At 42.0% G+C, this 21,627-nt stretch overlaps 1 protein-coding gene across 1 annotated transcript in view; it reads right to left on the bottom strand.

The window, feature by feature from the left end:
* Positions 1-21,627, bottom strand: part of PRKN (parkin RBR E3 ubiquitin protein ligase) — a 1,209,190-nt gene that overhangs the window by 565,927 nt on the left and 621,636 nt on the right. Inside the window, exon 7 of the mRNA XM_070461506.1 lies at positions 10,874-10,989. Coding sequence (XP_070317607.1) covers positions 10,874-10,989 — 116 coding nt within the window. The remainder of the gene's footprint in view (positions 1-10,873; positions 10,990-21,627) is intronic.

The raw sequence follows: 21,627 nt of genomic DNA, 5'->3' as shown, positions 1-21,627 counted from the left end.
TTCACTCGACGTGAAGTATGTACAGATGAAAGATGGGCAGGATAGAGACCTCAAAAAAGTGGTCAGGAGACTTCTACTACAAGGCTTTTTGCCACTTATGGGTGACAACTCCAGATTATTTACTGTGATTGTTGGTATCAGCTATTTTATTTTATGGTTTTGGAATAAACACTTCTGACAGTAATATACTAAAAGCAGAAGTACATGTTAAGTCCAAAAGATTCTAATACTCATGTCCACGTGTGGGCCCTTCCCCAGCACCACGCCATGATCTGATACCAGCTGAGTGACCTGTAGTTCATTTCCGACACCATGTACCAGGGAGAGCATCGGATTCCCTAGGTTAAATGTTCAGTCCTACAGAACTCCTCCCTCCCACCTCCAGCTGCAAGTCCATGTTGTCACCTGGGATTCTGACCCACTGCTATAGATCGGAGGTTCCATGTCCCTCTCTTTCGGTTTCAATCACTTGCCACAAATGACTCATGGAACTGAGAGAAATATTTTACTTGCTAAATAACTGGATTATTGTGACAGGATAGCACTCAGAACAGGCAGGTGGAAGAGATGTAAAGGCAAGACATGTGGGAAACTCCATGTTGTTTGAGCACCACTCTCCCCAAATCTCCACATGTTCACCAATGTGCAAGGCCCCTGAACCCCATTCTCTGGGGTCTTGATGGAGGCTTCATTATATAGGTACCATTGATTAAATCATAAGTTGTTGGTGTTAGAGCTCAATTTCCAGCCACTCTCTCCTCTCCAGAGATCTAGGGGTGAAACTGAAATTTCCCACCCTCTAATCACAAAGATTGGCTCCCCTGCAAACACTCTCCATCCTCAGGTGCATCCCAAACTAACTTCCATAACATAGTGAAAGGCGTGATGGTTGCTGTCAGCACTTAAGCAATTTCAAAGGTTTTAGGTGCTCTGAAGGTGGACAGAAAACAAATAGAAATTTCTTATTATAAATCACAATATTGCAGTATAGAATTTCTATTTCTCAAGAAAGTTAATCATGACTACAGAAGCTTCATGGGTATTGGTAACATTTTCTATCTACCAGAGGGGTTTTTTAAATATCCCTGACCAGACATAGACTGGAGACACACATGTGATGAAGAAGCATCAGCGTCTACTACAAAGTCTGTAGTTATTATAAAAACAGTATGCGCAAAGAATTCAATTTCACACATGCAGCTCAGAAGGTACATTTATGTATAAGTCAGTGAAGTGTGGTTTTTCATTTAGATCAAACGACTGTTGTAAATTAATTTACTCAGTTTTGATTCCAGGTTTTCTATGGCATGTACCAAAAGTTAAGTGATTGCTGTCAGTGTTAGTTTCCTTAGCAGAAGAACATCACATGGAGTGAAACTGCATAGCGTTCTGTCAATGTCATTGCATTGGAATGGACAAAAAGTTTGTTCAGACTTTTTCGTATGATGTTAGAGAAAAAGTTGAATCAACCTTTTGGCCAACCCAATATAATAAAAATGGAAAACCTCTTGAATTGTTTAGTCTTTCTTTTCATATAATTCATTGACTCAAAGTAAAGCATTTCAAAGTTTATTCTCTTGATAGTGAAATATCTGAATTTACTGTGAATTCTAGTGCAAAATCAGCTTAAAAGTTCCATGTTGAATATATCCTTTGTTTTTCACAGTGACAATATAAATATATTGATATATTTCAGTGGAATACAGCATTATGGTTAAGAACAACATCCTTACTAAAACTATGAATCTGTGGAGTGTGGGGCTGCGGGGGGTGGCAGGCGGCCCGGACCTGGGTTTCGGTTTCCCCTAAAATGGTGGGATTCCCTGCTCCCATCGGGCCGCCTGGAGCCAGCCAATCAACAGGTGCCCAAAAGGGAACAAACGGAACATGAGGGAAAGAGGAAAAGCCCGCGAACGCCTAAGTTTGAACAAAATCCCGGGAAAGTTTGTACCAATAAAATTGCTTTGCAAACATGTAACCAGTCCGCTCAAGCCAGCTACCAACTGCTTACGTTCACCCTATAAATTTATGGAACAGCTGGGACTCGGGGCTCTCTGACCCCGCACCACTGCGTGGGTTGCGGCAGAAAGCCCTGGCTCGAGTCAGTACTAAACTTCCCTTTTTGCGACTTGCATTGTCTTGGAAGCCTTGTCTCTTCCCGCTCGGGGATTCGGACATCGGGCAAAACAGGAGCATGCTTGAAAGTAATCATGGGATGCATTTAACTCATAACTCTGTCCAGACAAGCTGTGATATTCTACAAATCAACCCAGAAGCTGTAGTTGTCAAAATTTACAGTAACTGAACCACAGAAGACTGACAAAACTGATATTGGATACAAAAACATCTCTGTTGTCTGCCTGCAGCCCGTTATCAGTCAAACTTTTAGGAAAGTTTCAACCTTGAAAAAACTGCTTCATAAATCAAGTCTAGTATCTACTGAAGGGTGGCAGAATATGCCAACCCAAAATATGCCACCTTGGCATAAGTGTTATTTTGAGCTGAAGCCAGTTGAGAGGGAACAGACATTAAGAAAAACTCTCTGCTCTCCCTTATTTACTTCAGCAGAGCATACATGTGAAAAAGTACCCCCGCCTCCTTATCAGCGGGGACTGAAGTTAATCTACAGAGGTGCCAGCCAAGTGGGCAGTGTACCTGGTCCTGTCCAACTCTTGATGACCTCGCAGACTGCAGTCTGCCAGGCTCCTCTGTCCATGGGATTTCCCCGGCAAGAATACTGCAGTGGGTTGCTATTTCAGAGGAACCTAAACATCAAACTTTACTAACAGTTCCACCCTATATTTAATTTTCCACAATCTGCTGCCCCAGAAGTTCAATGTCCTTTCCCTTTGTCTTGTCACTGCTCTACAAATTTATTGTTCTGTGGTTAAGAGGCTACAGAAACCCAAGCTCTAACCATCTGTTTGAGTTGCTCATGTCTAGATACGCCCGTGTGTATGTGTGTTGTGTGTGTTAATAAATTTCTTTCTTTCTTTTTTCCTCCTTGTTATTCTCTTTTGCCAGAAACCCAGATGGAAAACCTAGGAGAGGAGAGGAAAAATTTTCCTCTCCCATACTATATGAGCAGTAATTACTTCACAAGAGTCTTCCAAATTTCTTTGCATTTTGTTCAAAATCAATCAGCAATATTTAATCAAAGTATTGAACAAATGAGTGTCCAAAACCATCAGCTTTTGAAGTGCTAAGTAACTATAAATCACTGAAAAAGGTGTGCAAGAAGACGTTAAAGCTAATCCCTATAAAACTGGGGTGGGGGACCAATTTGAGAACTCAAATTATATACTGGATTTCCATTCTGAAATCTGTAACTAAATTTTTGGAATAGTTCTATTGGTGGGAAGAGTCAGGGCAACTCCTATTTTTAACTAGTAATTTTTATATTGATATTACAAAGAAGTGGAATTGAGAAAACTGATTTTGCTGCAGTGTGGTAGAGCTTTCAAAACATGTACAAATAAAAATATTTGGCAAGTTCTGTTCTGTAAAAATGCTTGTCAAAGAAAAGCTCTCTGAGTGAAGCAAAAAACAGTAGTTAAGATAATATTCTGTTAGGAATACTTGCTCATTTTAATTAAAATGTTAGGATTGAGATTACTTTATCAAAATTATCTTGGAGTTTGCTACAAGCAGAGGTAAGTTTTCTCAGTTACAAATTATGATATGTAGAGAAACATCCATTGAAGGTGTTAAAAATTTTAAATGTTTCACTCACAGCACAACTTTGAAGGAGACTGGAGGCAAGTATATTTTTTTCAGTTAAAAAAAAAATACAAACATATATTTTAAACAAAATGTCTCAGGAGGAGGAACCAGATGGAGCCAGATGGAGACCAGCAAGGACAACACCAGGTGTCAGACTTTGGCTTTGGGGTCACGGGTCAAAGTCCTTTCCGGGTGACATGCAAGGGGGAAGCACCTCAGCTGAGCAGGCAGTGTCGGGCTCTAGCTGGCTGGGTGTTAGACAACAGGGAATGGGTTAATCGGTGCACGCCCTACCTACATGCATACAAATTGTATTACGCATTTTTAAGATGCTGTCCTGGGCAAGTGAAAAAGTCCGTAGGAAATCTTGGTCTAAAGAAATAAGTTCGGGTTCCTGTTTCACTGTAGTGACACTAAGGATGCATTAAAGCTGCATAGTCAAGTTCTGCCTTGCCTCGAGGCACCCAACTCCACCACACCTTTCAACTGCAAGCCTGTGTTGCTGGCATCCGCTCTCCCTTCCCCTCTTAAAAACAAGTTTATCTCAGCCTGAAGCAGTTCCCTGAGTCACAGACGGGCTCAATGAATATCTGTGGAATGAACAGCTTGATGGGTTTTTAAGTTCTCTCTTTAAGACAGGAGGTGCTAAAGATTATAGATGCCAGAATAAAACTGCTTTGCCAGTGATACTGATATTACAGGATGCTGGCATCTGTGTGCACACTTCTGCTCATCGATGGGTAGGTGTGATGGTGCCAGCACTATCAGTTCTGCACGTGAAGTAGCCCTCAGTGTTGCGAAAATCCACAGGTAGACCTAAAAACCCCTGAAGTCCCATTCCCAGTGCACCTGAGATACAGGATTGGAGGCCATGTTTTCTTTGATGTAGAATTGATCACATTAACAAGAGACAGAATCAACACATCACGACTTACTTCACTAAATAACTTGTCTGAACTCCAGGTTATTGAGACTCTTGCTTATTCGGCTGCAAGTACAACCTGTGAAGCCACCAAGGACAAATCTGCAAATTCTTATTGTTTAAGTAGCTAAGCCATATGTCCAACTCTTTGCGACCCCAAGGACTGTAGCCCGCCAGGCTCCTTTGACCAAGGGATTTCTCCAAGAATACTAGAGTGGGTTGCCATTTCTTTCTCCAGGGGAACACTGAAAATACTAATTCAAAACATCATGGGAAACATGATCTTCGTAAGTCAGTGAGGTAAATTGTATCACTGTTTACCACTAAAAAATATCCCAGAATATAAATGTTATTTGCAATAGACATAATTTCTTTCCCTCACCAAGTTTATAATCAATTGCTAATTATGAGGATAAAGTTGCAATTAAAAGCAAATGCACAAGTCACAATATTTTTCTAAGCAAAATTAGCTCTGTAAAGACTCTGTGGGCATTTATTTCTAAGAAAGTTGGACCTTAAAAATAAGGCTCGGCTGTCACCAAAGTCCTAGAGAGGGCACTGGGATGGATGCCATAGGAATACAGCCGCTTCTCAACATCCACCATCAGAAAATGAACTGCTTAAAATCCAGACGGCTACAACATGCCAGGTTGACCTTAACGGGTACAAAATTGGTCCAGGAGGATTTGCAATATTGTCCTACTAGCGCCAGTGGGGGCTGCTGTGCGCCCGCAGCGACAGTTAAATGAAAAGGTGAGGCTTATGAATTTCATGCCCAAGCACCTGTAACGTTTCCAGGAAACCCCGCTGATGCAGCCGCTTGGATCTGAAATCTACAGGGCGCACTGCGGGAGAAATGAAGGTCACTGACTGACATTAAAACTGACATGGCTCACATTTCAAAGCCTCAGTGTTGATAAAATACTTCTTCTGTTTTTATAAGTAACTGACCCCAAACAGTATGGCTGAGTAATCTATCTCCCATGAGTAGGACTTTGAAATCTGACTTTCTCCCTTATATCTAATAGTGCCTTAAAACTCTCTATTGATTTTTGATTAACTTATTTTATCTAATTTGGTTTTGGAAAATCCCATTAGATGCAGAGGGATTTTTAAAAGTAGATGTTCCATATAAAAAGAACTTGTTTTCTGTTTGTCGCACTGTGCAAAACGGATTTACTTTAATTCAGACCAGCAAATATTTATGTAAACCTATTGAATGCAAAGACTTATGCAGGACATTGTGGCTTTGGTCACATCTGCACATCAGTCAAGCTTGGACTGCTCCTTCAAGCAGCCTACAGCTTAGAGCAGACAGACAGGTATGCAGCTGTTACAGCTGTTTTCTTCAACACTTTAAAGAGCTGGTTTTTAAACTGTCTTTGGATCTCACTTTGTTGCTAGTAGCTTCCTTTTCACATGCAAACCTACTTTCCATCTTCACTAGGTAGCTTGCCTTTTACTGTCCAGTGAAAATTGCGTACATGAAGAAGGGAAGGTGTGATGAGAGGAAAACATGTAGACCGCACAGATCTTGGTGGGTAGGCTGGTACAACCAGTTCCTCGTGGTAAGACTGCATGCAAGTTTTCAAATGTCTTAGCCTCAACTTCTTCATATGTAAGACAGATAGACGTTCAAATAATTTGAAATTAATTTAAGAGTTACAGTTCATTAAGCACCATGTTTGAATTTCAAAGGAGGCAATGAAATTACTTTGTGGAAGGTTATACCCACACGAAGGAGTCTCCTTTCTGCAAGGGTGCATAGTAGAAAGATTTATTCTCCCTCAAGACTGGATCAGACCGAGGTGTGCACACTTTTTCAGGCAAGAGTCAATCAGCCCTAACGCAGAGAGGTCTCACTCCCACAGGATCTGGACACAGCGTGAGGCAACCTGTCTTGAGCTCAAGACACATCTTTGAAGTTTTCTCTTTCATCTTAAAAAGTTCGAAGATATGCCATTCTACTGTAGAATGTGCTCCTGCTTATTGTAATATCAGTTTGGTATTCTGACTTTCCTTTCTCTAGAATGCTATGTAAAGTAAACACTCCAAGGTACTCCCACACTTAAAGGAGAGAATTCTTGCTCTTGGCACGTTACATTGCCTATGAGTATATATACTATTTGGGTCAAATAGGAGAAATATATAGGTCTGCAAAGTCAGAGAAGATCACTGCTGTTCTCTCTCTCTCTCTCTCTCTCACACACACACACACTACACACACATAATCTCAAGGATTTTTCCATTACAGAGACAAAAACCACTTACTGGAAAAGACCATGTTAAAGATTTCAGTAAAATTCCATGTGATTTTAGTCTGTAGTCTCTCATAATGCTCTTCAGAGACGGATGACTGGACAAAATCGTAAGCTCCTGTCTGACACCAAAAAGTCAAGAAAGAGTTAAACTGATAGAATATAGTCCTTGGTGCCTCAGATGGTAAAGAATCTGCCTGCAGTGTGGGAGATCTGGGTTCAATCCCTGGGCTGGGAAGATCCTGTGGAGGAGGGCATGGCAACCCACTCCAGGACTCTTGCCTGGAGAATCCCCATGGACAGACAAGCCTGGTGTGCTGCAGTCCGTGGGGTTGCAAAGAGTTGGACGTGACTGAGCGACCAATACTCAGTCCATAGCGATATAAAAGGAGCTTCTACATTAATTCTAAATCATAAAAGAAATGCCAAGTGTAACCAAAATTAAAATGTAAATTGACAAGAGATTAGACAAGATATGCATGCAAAAGGACCATAACCAAGATACCCATTTCTCATCTCTGTTAAATGAATCAGTGAATTCATACCAAAATACTGTCAAATGACAGTCAAATTAGTCTCCCACAGAAACACCAAGAACATGTATAAAGGGACTTTCAGATAAACTTTTACTGATCTCCAAGCCCAAGTAAATCTTTTAAGTGCACAATCCAAGGTATTGCTTCAATAGGCTACATGAACCATAAGACAAATTTGAAAGCAAGAGAACTATTAAAAAAATTATATCAAACAACAATGGCATCAAAAACATAAATCTTTATGGGAAGAATTGAGGAAAATTACAAGGTAGCAGTGCTTCTTAGATTTAATGTCCTACTGGGACGTGGACTTTAGAACATGTTTCTGGAAGGTTAAGTTTTGACTGTAAACATGGTTCTTTTTTGATTTGTCTTCAGCTTTGTAAACTAAGGACTAATGAATAAAGGTGGAAAGAAGTACAGGGATGCAGCAGGCAGCCTTAGAAGAAGCAAAGAAAGAGGAACAGGGTGGTGATTTTTTTTTTCTTTTTGCCAAAATATATCATGGTAATAATTTTTTTCTATTTTGTATGTTTTCAAATTTTATATTTTTAAAATTTAAGAAGACTCACTTTATAATGTAAGATTCAAGGTGCAGAGATACAGCATTACTCTCGGGGTACCTGATATCACAGTAAGTCCCAGTGTTAGGGGAAGCACCCTCACTGGAACTGCCCACCCCAGTCAGGTCCCATAGTAACCATCTGCATGAGTTGTTTTACGACAGGAGGTCCTGGTAAGGAATACAGGACTAACACGCCTCCACCAACCGGAAGAGCTCAGGAAAGGTCAAAAAGAGACACCACATGTCCAACCACCTCCCAGAATCCTTCTCTCTGGCATCCATCTTGGCTGAACAAGGCGTGTACCACCAGGAAGGACTCTGAGTCAGAATGATGGGCTAAAGACAACCCGGAAACTAATCCCATCACCATGAAACCCTATACGGCAAGCCATGTGGCAGAGCTGTTTCTCCTGGGCTCCCTCACCCTCCTGCTCTCCACCTGGGCGCCCCTTCCCAATAAAATCTCTTGCTTTCTCAGCATATGTTTCTCCTCGGACAATTCATTTCTGAGTGTTAGACAAGAGCCCAGTTTCGGGCCCTGGAAGGGCTCCCCCTTCCTGCAACACCAAGATACACACACTGGTTTGGGAAGGAATAAACGTCTCACTTTGGCATTGCCAGGGTCATTTTTATTTGGCTGAATATTGTTATTTCTGAGTCCAGTTGAGGCAGCCAGAAATGTGTTGAACCTTTTTGATGCAACCGCTATAGGGGATACTTAACAGTGTAGCTGTTCTACCTTCAAGGGATATAATTTCTGTTCTTGGCTCAAGTCTTTGCCTTTTGTTCACCTCACTATTTTTAACTCCTAAACCTAAGACTGAGAAAACTGATAACCCTGAGTGGAGGAAGATCAAGACACTATTCTAAATAATTACAGGCCACTGCAAAGCTGGACAGCAGATGGGAACCTGATGGTTCACACGAAACCTCAGGATGTTTCAACCTGTGAATGTTTCACTCTGTTCTTTAAGAGAGAGGAAAATATTTTACATACACTATTTCGTAAACTCAAAAGACACATATCAGGTACCTGAATTAAAACTTAAGCCTAACAACTGGAAATGAATAGAACATTTACCTTATACATTTTTCTACATATCACAGCCATATATATTTGTCACCTGGAAAGCAGTATCATTGAAAATCTCATTTTTTATTTCTGCATCTGGCAGAAGACACGACCACAAACAAGCACTTTTTCAAATAATACTATTGATTTATAAGCTGTGAACAAGGATTATTTCTACCTTTTGCAGTTCTTCAGAACCAGTCAGAGCCTTATAGATAAAACCTACTTTGATTCCTGGATTTTATAAGGGAAGCTGAAGGCTTAACAGATTATTATTTTGCTAAGGTCAAAAGTCAGCTTAGTGACATTGGAGTTCCTTGAATATAAGTTATTATACACTTGTAAAGAGTTTTTTAAACAGGGGGATTATCATTAAGAAGGTAGATAAAAGATATCAATCTCTTTTTATCTAATAGTACATGTTTATAAGCACAAAAATAAATAAAATTATTATTTTGCTTCAAATTCTCTACAATCTATTTCAGAGGATAGAAGCAGGATAAATACTTCCTAATTCATTCTAGGAGGCCAGCATTACCTTAATACTAAAACCAGACAAAGACAACTTGAGAAAACTACAGATCAATATCTCTCATGAACACAAAAGCAAAAATCTTTGACAAAATATAGCAAATCGAATAAAAAAATGTATCAGAAAGTATCACACACAATGAACAAGTGGGATTTATCCTAGGTTTACAAGGCAGATTCAACACTGAAAAATGAATAAATGTAATCCACTACATCAATGAACAAAAAAAGAGAAATCACATAATGATATCAATAGATGCAGGAAAAAAAAATCTGACAGAGTCACAAACACATTCATGACAAAAACTGTCAGTAAATGAGGATCAGAGGAGGACTTCCTCAACTTGAAAAACTCTATCCACAAAATATCTGTTACTGATGTCGTACCTAACGGCAAGAAATTTGAACTTTCCCACTAAGATCAGGTATAAGACGAGGACGTGCTCTCTCACTATTCCTTTCAATATCATCCTGCAAGGACTAGCTAAATAAGGCAACAAGGCAAGGAAGGGACATAAAATAAACGTATTGGGAAAGAAGACATAAAACTGACTTTGTTCACAAATGACATGATAATCTAGGCAGAAAATCCAAGAGAATCAACCAAAAAAACCCTACAAAAAATAAGCACTTATAGCAAGGTTGCAAGGTTCAAGGTTAACATACAAAAGTCAATTTCCATCCTACATAGCAACAATGAATATGTGCAACTTGAAATAAAAATACAATGCCATTTACATTAACACTTGAAAACTGAAGTACTCAGGCATAAATCTAACAAAATATAAAATAAGACCTACATGAGGAAAACTACAAAACTCTGGTAAATAAAACCAAAGAGGAGCTAAATAAATGGAGGGATTCCATGTTTGTGGATATAAAAATACAACATTATCAAGATGTGGATTCTTCCCAAATCAGTGCACACATGCAATGCAATCTCAATCAAAATCCCAACATTCTGTTTTGGACATCAACAAACTGATTTTAAAGTTTAGACGGAGATGAAATGATCAAAAGTAGTCAAAACAGTATTGAATGCAAAAACAAAGCTAGGGGACTGACGTTACCGGACTTCAACTTAATGATGAAGCTACATTAACTAAATCAGTACAGTGCTGGTGCAAGAACAAACACAGAGCTCTGTGGAACAGAATAAAAAGCCCAGAAACAGACCCTGTAAATGCAGTCAACTGACCTTTGGCAAAAGAGCAAAGGCAATACAATGCAGCAGATCTCTTCTGTTCCCTGTTTTCAGACCCTTACCTGATGTCCGTACACGTTATGCAGCTGATGTCTCGACTGTTTGTTGTGATAAGGTTCAAAGCTACTGACGTCTCCTTGTCAGAGGTCGGGTGTGCTCCACATTTAAAGAAAAATTCCTGAAAGAACGAGAAACATGATCACAGACATGGAATCCGGCTGGCCATGCTCCCACCCCCCCGTCCCAAACATGTTCACAGTAAAGAATCTCTTCAGGAGAAGAAGCGTATCATCAGATTACAGATGAGTCTGAAATAAGACAACATCCACTCTTTTGAGGGAAATGAATGCCTTGTGGCAAACTATTCAACAAGTCCCCTTTTGAAGGAGGTTCCAAAGTGTCTGCTAGTCTTTCTGTCTCTTTCTCTTTCAGCCAAGGAGTTGTGGGCGCACGCTGGGCCCCCTGCTCACCTCCGGATGATAAGTGAGTTTGGGAGAAGAACACGGTGTGGATGTAGGAGGAATCCTGAAACAGCATCTCAACAACGAGGAAGAGGAGACTCTGAGCCATGAAATGATTGGTCCAAAGTCCAACAGTCAGAGGTGAAAGCAGGAAGCAACCCAGGTTTCCTAAAGGGAAGTCCAGTGCTTTTTACAGGGTCACCTCACAGTTGGTCACAGAGAGTCCAACACAGCTGAAGGGACTTAACATGCATGTATAGATTGTCCAAATCTGCAGTAGACCTTGAAATATTTGCGGGATGTCTTATATACATTTGTATCCTAACAGTGGATGGCAAAGGACAAGCGATTAGATATATTTTCTTAAATAAAAAAATAATCAGTAGATTTAAGAATGCCACCAATGTTTCTTTATCCATTTGACATCATCACTCTTAAACCGTCTTTTCCCTACTTGTAACCAAACTAAGGGCTCCCCTGGTGACTCACTGGTAAAGAAACCGCCTGAAATGCAGGAGGTGTGGGTTCAGTTCCTGGGTCAGGAAAATTCCCTGGAGAAGGAAATGGCAAACCCACTCCAGTATTCTCGCCTGGAGAATCCCATGGACAGAGGAGGCTGGCGGGCTACAGTGCATGGGGTCACAAAGAGTAGAACATGACTTCGCAGCTAAACAACAACAAACCAAACTGACCTCCTCCTCCTCTGACCACACACAGTGAGCCACACCTGTGGGTCTCTAAGTCCAACATGCATCAGAATCATCCGGGATGCTTGTTAAACTAGCCTTTTGTAGGGACCCGCCCCAGATGTTCTGACACTGGGCTTAGGAGCTGCATTTCCAGCAGGTTGCCAGGTGATGCTGTCACTACTGTTCTGGGGACCACACTTTTGAGAACTACTGAGTTAGAGCAACCTTAGAGGTAAAGGTAGCAAACTACTCATCCTTTCAGAAAACACGGGCTGTAACAAGCTCACTTAGCACATCTGAAAATAATGGCATGTCTCAGGTAAAACATGTTACTCTTCAAAAATCTGGAGAGTTCCTCTGTACAGAGAAATGTCCCCAAGCCAGGAATTTGGAGCCCAGGATGTTTTTAAGAATAAGTGCCTTGTCAATTCCAGGTGGTATACCCAGGTAGCCAGAACCCCCTACCTAGGGCAAGTGACACAGTAGCTGACCCACCAGCCTGCAGACCTCAGCCCCCGTGAATGAAACTGTGCCAGCATCCCGCTGTGATGGATGGGGTGAGCGCCTGGAGGGAGCCCACTCTGGTGTGTCTGCGGGGTCCTGCATGGCTTCCCCGAAGCAGCATGGAAATCATACTGATTGCTTTTGCTTTCTCTCTTAACATGGAAGGCCATCCTTATCACTCCATTTTTTTTTTTTTAATGATATGAATCCTTCACAGGTCAGTTCAAGGGTATAATGGAAGAGAGTTAAGGCCAAACCTGACCATCAAAACAAGACGTCTGGAGGACACGACTGATCCTCGCGAAATACACAGACCGCTTTTGCAGACCTGAACAAAATCCTCACTCATAACGGAAAGTAATTCCTCCAGAATAGCTGACTTGGCTGTATTGAGGAAGTATTTCACATACAGATAAATAGATAGTATTTATACTTTTTCTTAGATTGCAGAAAGCCACTGGTAGACATTCAGCTAACAAATCACAAACTGCTCCAACACTAGATAAAACTTCGCCAGATAAAAGTCAAAATCCTTTTTACTGGAGGGAGGAATTTTACAATCAATGGTTTAATAAGTAACAAATATTTGGAAAATGGCAGAAATTCATATAGCATGACAGAATTAAAATACAGATTAACTACTGTGTATATTAAATATGTATTAATCATCAGTGAATTTCAGTGCCTTCTCCACCGATTTTTATGGAAGGAGATTCTTCTCCAGTGCCAGAGTAGCTAAACTGGTGGAGCGGCCAATACTTCACCCAGCTTGCAAACTAACAGGTTAGCCTGCCACCGTCTCATGGATGCGGCCAGGAGACAAAAGACTCCTGGGCCGGGGCCCCGGCAGCATGAAGTACAGGCATCATAATTCTGTCAGTTCGTCTGCATCCCAGTTCCCGGGAGACGAAGTGTCCAGACCAAACTACATGTTACACATACTGGGTTTCTGCCACACAGCTGGGCACCCTGAGCTTAGGACACGTAGATCTTTTAGAAGGATCTGTAAGCTGACCTCTCCTTTGTTCTGAAGGGAGACGCTGTCTTTATCATACTGAACAGCAAGCAGGTCCACATTTTACTTTAGAGAGAGAGAGGCTAGACTACCATTTTCCAGGTCATTTGCTCTACAATTTCCTTGAAAAGATAGTGGTAGTTAGTGCTTCCCTTACAAGACGTGCAGAAACTTGAGAGACCCTGGAGAAGTGTCTTCCAATAGTAATAACCCCTTTCCCACAGAGTAATCAGCAGAACGGTCTGGGCATTTCCCGTCCTACACAATCAGTGGATTAGCATTTTCAATAGCCTTCTGATATTTTCAGGCTGTATACAACACACACAAGGAAAAGAGGAAAACAGAAGTAAGAACCGTGTTGAAAAGTTCTACCTCGGGTATTTCAGCGTGCTTAGGCAGAGCTGTCATCTCACATGATGACTGCATGATTCCTTTGGAGGAATTCTGCTTTTCTGGGGTTTTTCTTTTCTCTTGATTGTTCAGATTAAAATATCAAGGATAACCAATGTCAGAAAAGCATCCTAGCCACAAGCCCACGCAGTGTGGTCAGAACATTGACAGCACTGTGAGATCTGGTCACCATCTGAGCCCCGAGGGGACCCAGAAAACAGCTCCGTCTGGGCCAGGTGGATAGTAGTTATGTCCCACGGCCTGGCGAGGTGGCCGTACTCTAGTTCCAGTGGGTGTGGGTTTGCCAAGCCAAGTTACTTCTATGTCGCCTGGCGTACAGTCCCCTGTGGGTGCATCAGAGAAACATTCTTGTTCATTGGACCAGGGCAGGGGCGGGGGGCAACTGTCAATTCTATTGAAGGCAATATACGATCCTTAACTGTGGGTAGGACTTCCCAAGAGATGTGGTGGTAAAGAATCGGCCCACCGATGCAGGAGATGAAAGAGACACGGGTTAGATCCCTGGGTCAGGAAGATCTCCTGGAGGAGGAAATGGCAACCCCCTCCAATACTCTCGCCTGGGAAATCCCAGGACGGAGGAGACAGGTGGGCTGCAGTCCATGGGGCTGTAAGAGCTGGACATGACTTAGCGACTGAGCACACAGTAAATAAATAAATAAAAATAAAATTCTGGTAAATAAAGAATCTCAAAGGGACCTATCCATCTTTCACAAATGCCAGCTCACAGGTAAGCCAGCTACAAAAAAGAAAAAGAAAGAAAGAAAGAAAGCTAAACATAGCAAGTCCTGTTAACTTAAATGGATTCTTCCACCTAACCAGAAACTGTAGCTCCTACTGGCTGGCTCACTTGGATCCATATACTCAATTCTGGGAAGCCCGAACTAGCGAAGGAACCAAAATCTGACAGTAGTTGGCCAAGTTGTTCTTTTTTTTTTTTTTCCTCTCAAAAGATAGTGTAAACTATATTTAAAGGATGAAAAAAAAAAAAAAATCCCAGAATAAGGCCTTAAAAAATCTGCTTGGATTTATAATGTGACCCTGTTAAATTCTTTAAGTATTAATAAGGTGCTTTTCACCTTATTAATACTAAATAGAAAATTCAAACTCCAACAGTTATATTCTTTAAGTTCTTAAAAAATACCTTTCTGCTCTTTTCTGTGGATGAGGCTCTGATCCCTTCTTTCCACCCTCACTGAGTTCTCACCTTTCATCAGTACCCACCCATCCTTTCCTTTCAGATCCTAGAGGCGAAGCCCTCTGACTGAATGAGACCCACAAAAAGCAGTGGTATATACCAAGGGAAAGACCTCATGAAAAGTTCCACTCAACTGTTAGAAGCTACCTCTTTCTCCTCATTCCAGTTTGCTACCTGACTCAAGATATGACCTGCGTCTCTAACAGACAAACGGGAAAATGACAAATAAATAAATGAAACAAATAAATAAACCAGTAAAATTTGAATTAGGTTAAAACCAAGAACTCAGTTTATAAAACCTTACAGAATCCAAAGTTTCAACTCCAAACACAAATTAGTATCTTCCAAATTTCTATAAAAATGGCTTACAACTAACCACCTGGAAGTACTGTTTGTCTCAAACACAATTCAGTTTCACAAACCTTAAAAACCAGCAATGAGATCTGACTTCTTCCCTCATGCACCCTCAAGTAACTTTTATCAAACTTCCTAAAGTTGAGAATTTTAACAGATATTGCCTAACAGTTACATGTTTTCCAAACAAGAAATTTTGCTATCTTTACAAAGCGCTAAATCCCTTGTTAGTCTCCAACTCCTTCTTAGTTACTATGTCCCAAAGGCAACATACCTTTCGCTTGATAAAAGGGAAACACCATTTTCAATAGAAAGTTGCCATAGCTCTACATTTTGTGCTAAACAAATAACTGGCCATGTGCGCAGGTCAGGGTCAAGTTAAGGGAGCAGGGCCCATAGGGAGCAGGTATTTCAACAGAGAGAATTTAAAGCTGAGGTCTAGTTGCATTCATGATGGAAACCCCTAGAAGAGCTAAACCAGGGTAGAAAGCTCCTTGACATGAGCAGCGTCAGGGCGGGTGCTCCAATCTGCCTGAGCACCCAGTGCAGGGTGAGGGGGAGGACGGGTGGGGAGATACAGTGGCTGGGCTGCCAGGTGGGGGCGAGGAGGATGACTGAGATGCAGCCCCTGCAAGCGATGCCTCCCGGAGATGGAGGGAGACCCTCCCAGCTCTGCCCGCTCTCCCCGCTCCTGTCTCCCGGCAGGCGGTGCTTGGGGAAAGTCTGCCTGAAGCAAGGACAGGGGTCTGGGAGCTGGGGTTCACCGGGCCGGCCCACCCGCCAGCAGAAGGCGGAGGGCAGGTGGACCTGAACACCACCGACGGCCACGGTGCACCATCAGGAGGCGGTCAGCCGAGTCGGAAGTCCTCAACACTGCCTCTGCATTACTGCGGACACACATATTTAGCCTCCAGAAAAGAAGAACATGATGCACTCAGATGTGGCTCTGGGGAATGTACTAAATAAAGGCACATAAATAATTAGTCTGCCTGTTCACTGCGTTCAAGCTCAGATAAAACTGTCAAAAGATGACCTCTCAAATTTTTGACGAAGAGGAATTAAGGACACAGAGGCATTTTCATTTATGAAAAAACTAGTAATAAGCGTCTGCACCAAAGAGGTCCTCACAGTTACCAAGTCACGACAGTCAAGGTGTCACTTAGAATTAACCTAAATGTCTCTCACAGGCCTAGAAGTTTTGTCTGTAGTCAACAACAAACAAATATTACCCCTAATCTCTCTTCTCAGCCTGCTGGCTCCAACAGCTCTTCCTGGGGTTATTTTCAGTTTCTTTTGTAAGAAGCAACTGTTAGTTTTAAGTCTCAATATCCATTGAAAGACCTCATGACTAATGTTAATACTATAGCTTTAATTTTCTCTAAGCTTAGACATGACAGACACGGCCTAATTACCACACGCTGGCCCGGACGAGAAAGGCAGAGGAGCCAGGTCAGGAGCTGGGCACTTGTGCCTTCATTAGTGAGTCTCAGCTCTCATGCTGACCTGTTAGGCTCGCTGTGTATTATGTAAACCCAGGGAGTAATTATATAGGCTTGGATATAAAATAACTCTGCCATTCGTTAGAGTGGATAAGACCTGTAGACTTTACTAATTTAACAGTGCCAGTTGTAAAGTTAGGTGACACCTAATTAAACAAATAAAATCTTGAAAGTTAATGAGGGATCGTGTTCAATGACAAGTTTGTTTTCTTTTAATTTAAGGTGTTAGCAAAACCTCTAGATGTTGTATAAAGTTTATCACGAGGAAAGAAAATCAATAGACTCCCACAAAAAAGCAAAACTGTGTCAGAGCTCTGCTGAGAGGGTCAGGCGCTGCCTATCAGACTCACAGCCCCTGCCAAAGCCGTAATGGAGGCTCTCTGCCTCCGCCAAGGCAGCGTGTCCTCTGGTTAAAAACAAACAGATGATATGCGTATAAACAAGCAGGCGCATGTGCACAGGCGCACGTGCAACGTGCCAAGCTGTTAAAAGCAGGAGAAAGTCTTAAATGTGAATTCAGGGTCTGCATGCCTTCCCTGCAAATGGGTTCAAGAGTATCATTTTTCCAGATTCTATATATATGCGTTAACATACTGTATTTGCTTTTCTCTTTCTGACTTCACTCTTACAACAAGTTCTAGGTTCATCTCACTACAACTGACTCAAATTATGTCTGATGTGTGTGGTGGTGCAGCAGAAACCAACACAATATTGTAAAGCAATTTTCTTCCAATTAAAAATGCTTTTTTAAAAATGTGAATTCAACAAGCACATAGCTTTCTCATCTCACCACTGTGTCAGGCCCAAGGGCAGTGCCATTTTCAATTCCATACACCTATTGTTATATTCCAAAAGTATTTTAAAAATTTTATTACCCAAATTAGAAGTATAAATCAGGTCTGCTACCTAGTCCAATGTATAAAACAAAAATGAAATTTCTAAAATCCCAAAGGCTCTTAAAACAAAAAATTTTAATTTTTTTCTTTAAATTTGGCATTAAACTTTATTATGGCAAACCTGACATGAACTGGCAAGACATTATTTCCAGTCTATATTTATCCAACCTAATGTGACTATTCATGTATCTCACTGCAAAATTAATATTTAAAAAAACAAAACATGGCAAGGTATAGAAATTCATTTCAGAGTTAAAATATATGAATTGCATAATATTTCTGAATTCTAAAATTTTAAACACTTCTGTGATAAAGTGATTATGATTCTGCAATATAAAATTGTCTTAAATTCCTACTAATTCAGCAGGATGATTCTTGTTCTAGACAGTAGACACAGTGTTCTAAACACTCCTTCATGTGAATCTCTATAATGATAACTTTAGTTCACTCCAAAGGAATCATTTTAGTCTATTTGAAATACACACATAAATAAATCCATGTGTACTTCCTACAGTTCCCTTTAATGTTAGTCTTATACAATTTAAAACATTTTAATGCCACATACCTTCAAGAAGTTGAACTTCAAGACAAAAGCTACAAATATCACAATGATTATCTTCCTCTCTATGCCTGGATTCATCAGGGTGTCTTGACCAGGATTTATTCAATTGTGATACAACTCAGTCATAATTGACTATTTATTATTTTAAAGAAAAAAAAATTGTTGAAGAAGACTTTTCAAATGATTCCTGAAGGTCTGGGGTCACTCCTGACAAGCATCAAGCACATGAGCTTATGCAAACGTCTTTGTTCAGACTGGAAAAAAACAGCCCTCATTCCCAGCTCAGGCAGCTGCTCAGACATGCTCAGGCACTGTCCTCCCCGTCCTCCTCCTCGGCCCAGGATGAACTAGCATCTCTCGCTTCTCAGTAAGAACACAACATCCCCCCACCTGCAACCACAGCGAGAGAACCCGTCCAAGAATGAAGCCCGTGCTCAGAAGGGACCAGGGACAAGGGATGGAGAAACAGCCCATGGCGGCCTTTGTGTCCAGGACTCAGCTACGCCTGCAGCCCAGGTGATTAGCTTATTTACATCCACCTCGAGAAATAACCATGCTTCCAGGGATTCTTCCCCGATGTTTACTCATTCAGAAACAAGTGTATTTTCTCCTTGCTTAGCCCTCAGCTAGGGGCTGAGGATACACATGTAAACAAAATCCTGCAAGAGTCCATAAACCTGAAGGAGAAAGAGGCACAGCAACAAATATTTGCACAGATGACAACATGGTAAATAGCTTCCAGACGCCTGGGCTCTGATCTGAGCAGGGGCAAGAGGACGCTGAGCAGCTTATGGGAGAACGAGAAGGCTCAGCTTCGAAGGGACAGTTCAAGTGGATTTGAAATGCTAAGCTTTTGCCAGGTGGAGATGGTGGATGAGTGATCTCGGGAGTAAAGGCGCGTAGACCTTGGGCCGCCGGCTCAGACGCGCCGGGGCCTGGGACGCCTGGGCAGGGGCCTGATGGGAAATCTGTGATTCTCTGTGCACGGAAACATTGGTCCAAACCCACCCAACTCATGCGAGTGCTCCGAGAGCCTGGAATGTGCTGCTGAGGTGAGTCTTCACTGTCATTCCTCAACCACAGGAGTGAGGCCAAGAATAGAAACCACGGCTATTTCCTTATCACCGATTTTGAATGACCATGTTTTTGAAACAGGTGTTTAATTTTAACTTAGCAGTGCATATAAACTTCCAAGACAGACTTTCGCATTCTTTCAGGCGGGAAAATAAGAATTTTCTTTTTTCATTGTTATCTTGGAGAAAGTTTTCACCCCACTGATTGTGCCTTGGATAACATATCAATAGAGAATTTTGAGAACAAATGCTTTGACTCCGGTTGTTACTATGTTACTATGTGCTTAATTGTCTTGCACTTAACATTTATTAACGGCCCTTGACTCCAATCTTTAAGGACAGCTGTCAAAGTTGTGTTTATTCCATAGGATATTGTGAGAGGCCCCAGTGGCCGGAGAACACAGCTTTTCCTGACATCTAGATTTAACTTATTCCCAGGAATTACAAGCCCCTTCAGGAGAATCTGGTTAAGGATTTACACACACAACAGCAGTCACTCTTCTTTTCCAAGGTCTGATGGTCAGAGGAGCAGTTATTTGCTCCAGTGTGGTCCTAGCCTGCCCTATATTCCCATCATAATTCCAATAATGTTTGGAGACACAGATCCCTCCAACCACAATTGACCAGCAGTTACTCATGTGACGTCATCTGCCCAGTGTAAAAGTGGAACATATCTTTGCTTTCAGTGTTATATCCTACCCAGACAATAAAAGACAATATTCATTATTCAACTGTGCTTTATTTCCTTTAGAAGCTAAAGGTTCCATAAACTTTCACAATGCGTCAGCTTGAAGGAACATAATGGTGTCAAAGCATTTGCTAGTTTAATGCTCAAGCAAAGCTTTCCAGCTTCTGTTCTCTGATAAACAAAATGAGATGTTAAAATATTTTGTTCTCAACAGAAGGTTTCCTTTGTAATTTTGATTACTTGAGTTGACCTTCCACAAAGGGTACATAAACACGTATCTGTTAGATGGTAATAATCTGCAAGAAACCGAGGAGACGGGTCATCATCTTGAACATTTACAGTGACTCACCATCCCTAGACAAATTGTGTTCCCAGCGTTTCCTAGACAATCTTTTGAAGTTGGCAGTTATTTCACATGTGCTTCTAAATGGGCAAAAAACTTAACTGCAATCAACCAGTAAAAGAACCAGTTAATCATACTTGCAGGGGTCCATGTGCCCCAGATCAAGCACAGGAGCCTTAAGCTGACACTCACCGTCTGGCCAGCTTTCCCTCCACTCCGCCCTCCTCGTCCTGCCAGGAGCACTTCGTCTTGTTGCCTGGAAGGCCATGCTCTCTCGTTTTCTAGTCTCAAGTACACGATTTCCTGCTTCCTGGTCTGTCTTCCTTCTCCCACTCGTTTCAAAGCCCCAAGTGTCCTTCATGGCTCACCTCACTTGTCACTGGCCCTAAAGCCTTCCTGACTCCCCGGGGCTGGGTGAGAGCTCTTCCCATGGTGACTTCGGTCTCTATCACGCTGTGCTGGGCACCTTCGGGGCCCTCGCTCTGTGGGATTGACGGCACCCGCTGGTCTAGTGGACTCACCACAAGGCAAATGAACCGAGGGCATCTTATGCTGGCGCCTGGCCCAGGCGGCTTCCCAGGTGGTCAGTGGTTTAAAAAAAAAGAGAAAAAATCTGCTTGTTGATGCAGCAGATGCAGGTTCAATCCCCTGGGCTGGAAGATCACCAGGAAGAGAAACTGGCAACCCACTCCAGTATTCTTGTCTGGAGAATTCCATTGAGAGGAGCCTGGCAGGCTGCATCCATGGGGTCTCAATGTGGGACATGACTGAGTGAGCACACTCACTCACGCCTAGCCCACGGCTTATACACAGCAGGTGTCAGAGTGGTCACAAGCATAAGCTCTCCCAGCATGTTTGAAAAGGAAGAAAGAAGAGTGTGGAAGACCTCTCTCGGGCCTGGAAACATGCTCTGTGGGAAGAGACGGACAGGAAACTCTAAATCGCACCCTTCTGTGTTCCCGGGAATTAAGTGGCCCCTTCTTCTATCTCTGGCAGCCTGGGCCTCCCTCTGAGCTTTGAGAACCGCTGAGCTTCCTGCTGGTGAGTCTCCCGTGCTGCTCCTTAGGAAAGCAGCCCCAGTCCCTGGATCCCGCGGGGGTGGAATGATGCTATCACCCCTCTCTCT

Source organism: Odocoileus virginianus, chromosome 34 (genome assembly GCF_023699985.2).
Source record: "Odocoileus virginianus isolate 20LAN1187 ecotype Illinois chromosome 34, Ovbor_1.2, whole genome shotgun sequence".
NCBI lineage: Eukaryota > Metazoa > Chordata > Mammalia > Artiodactyla > Cervidae > Odocoileus > Odocoileus virginianus.
The sequence above is the reverse complement of the archived record's forward strand: the minus strand, read 5'-3'. Positions and strand labels throughout refer to the sequence as shown.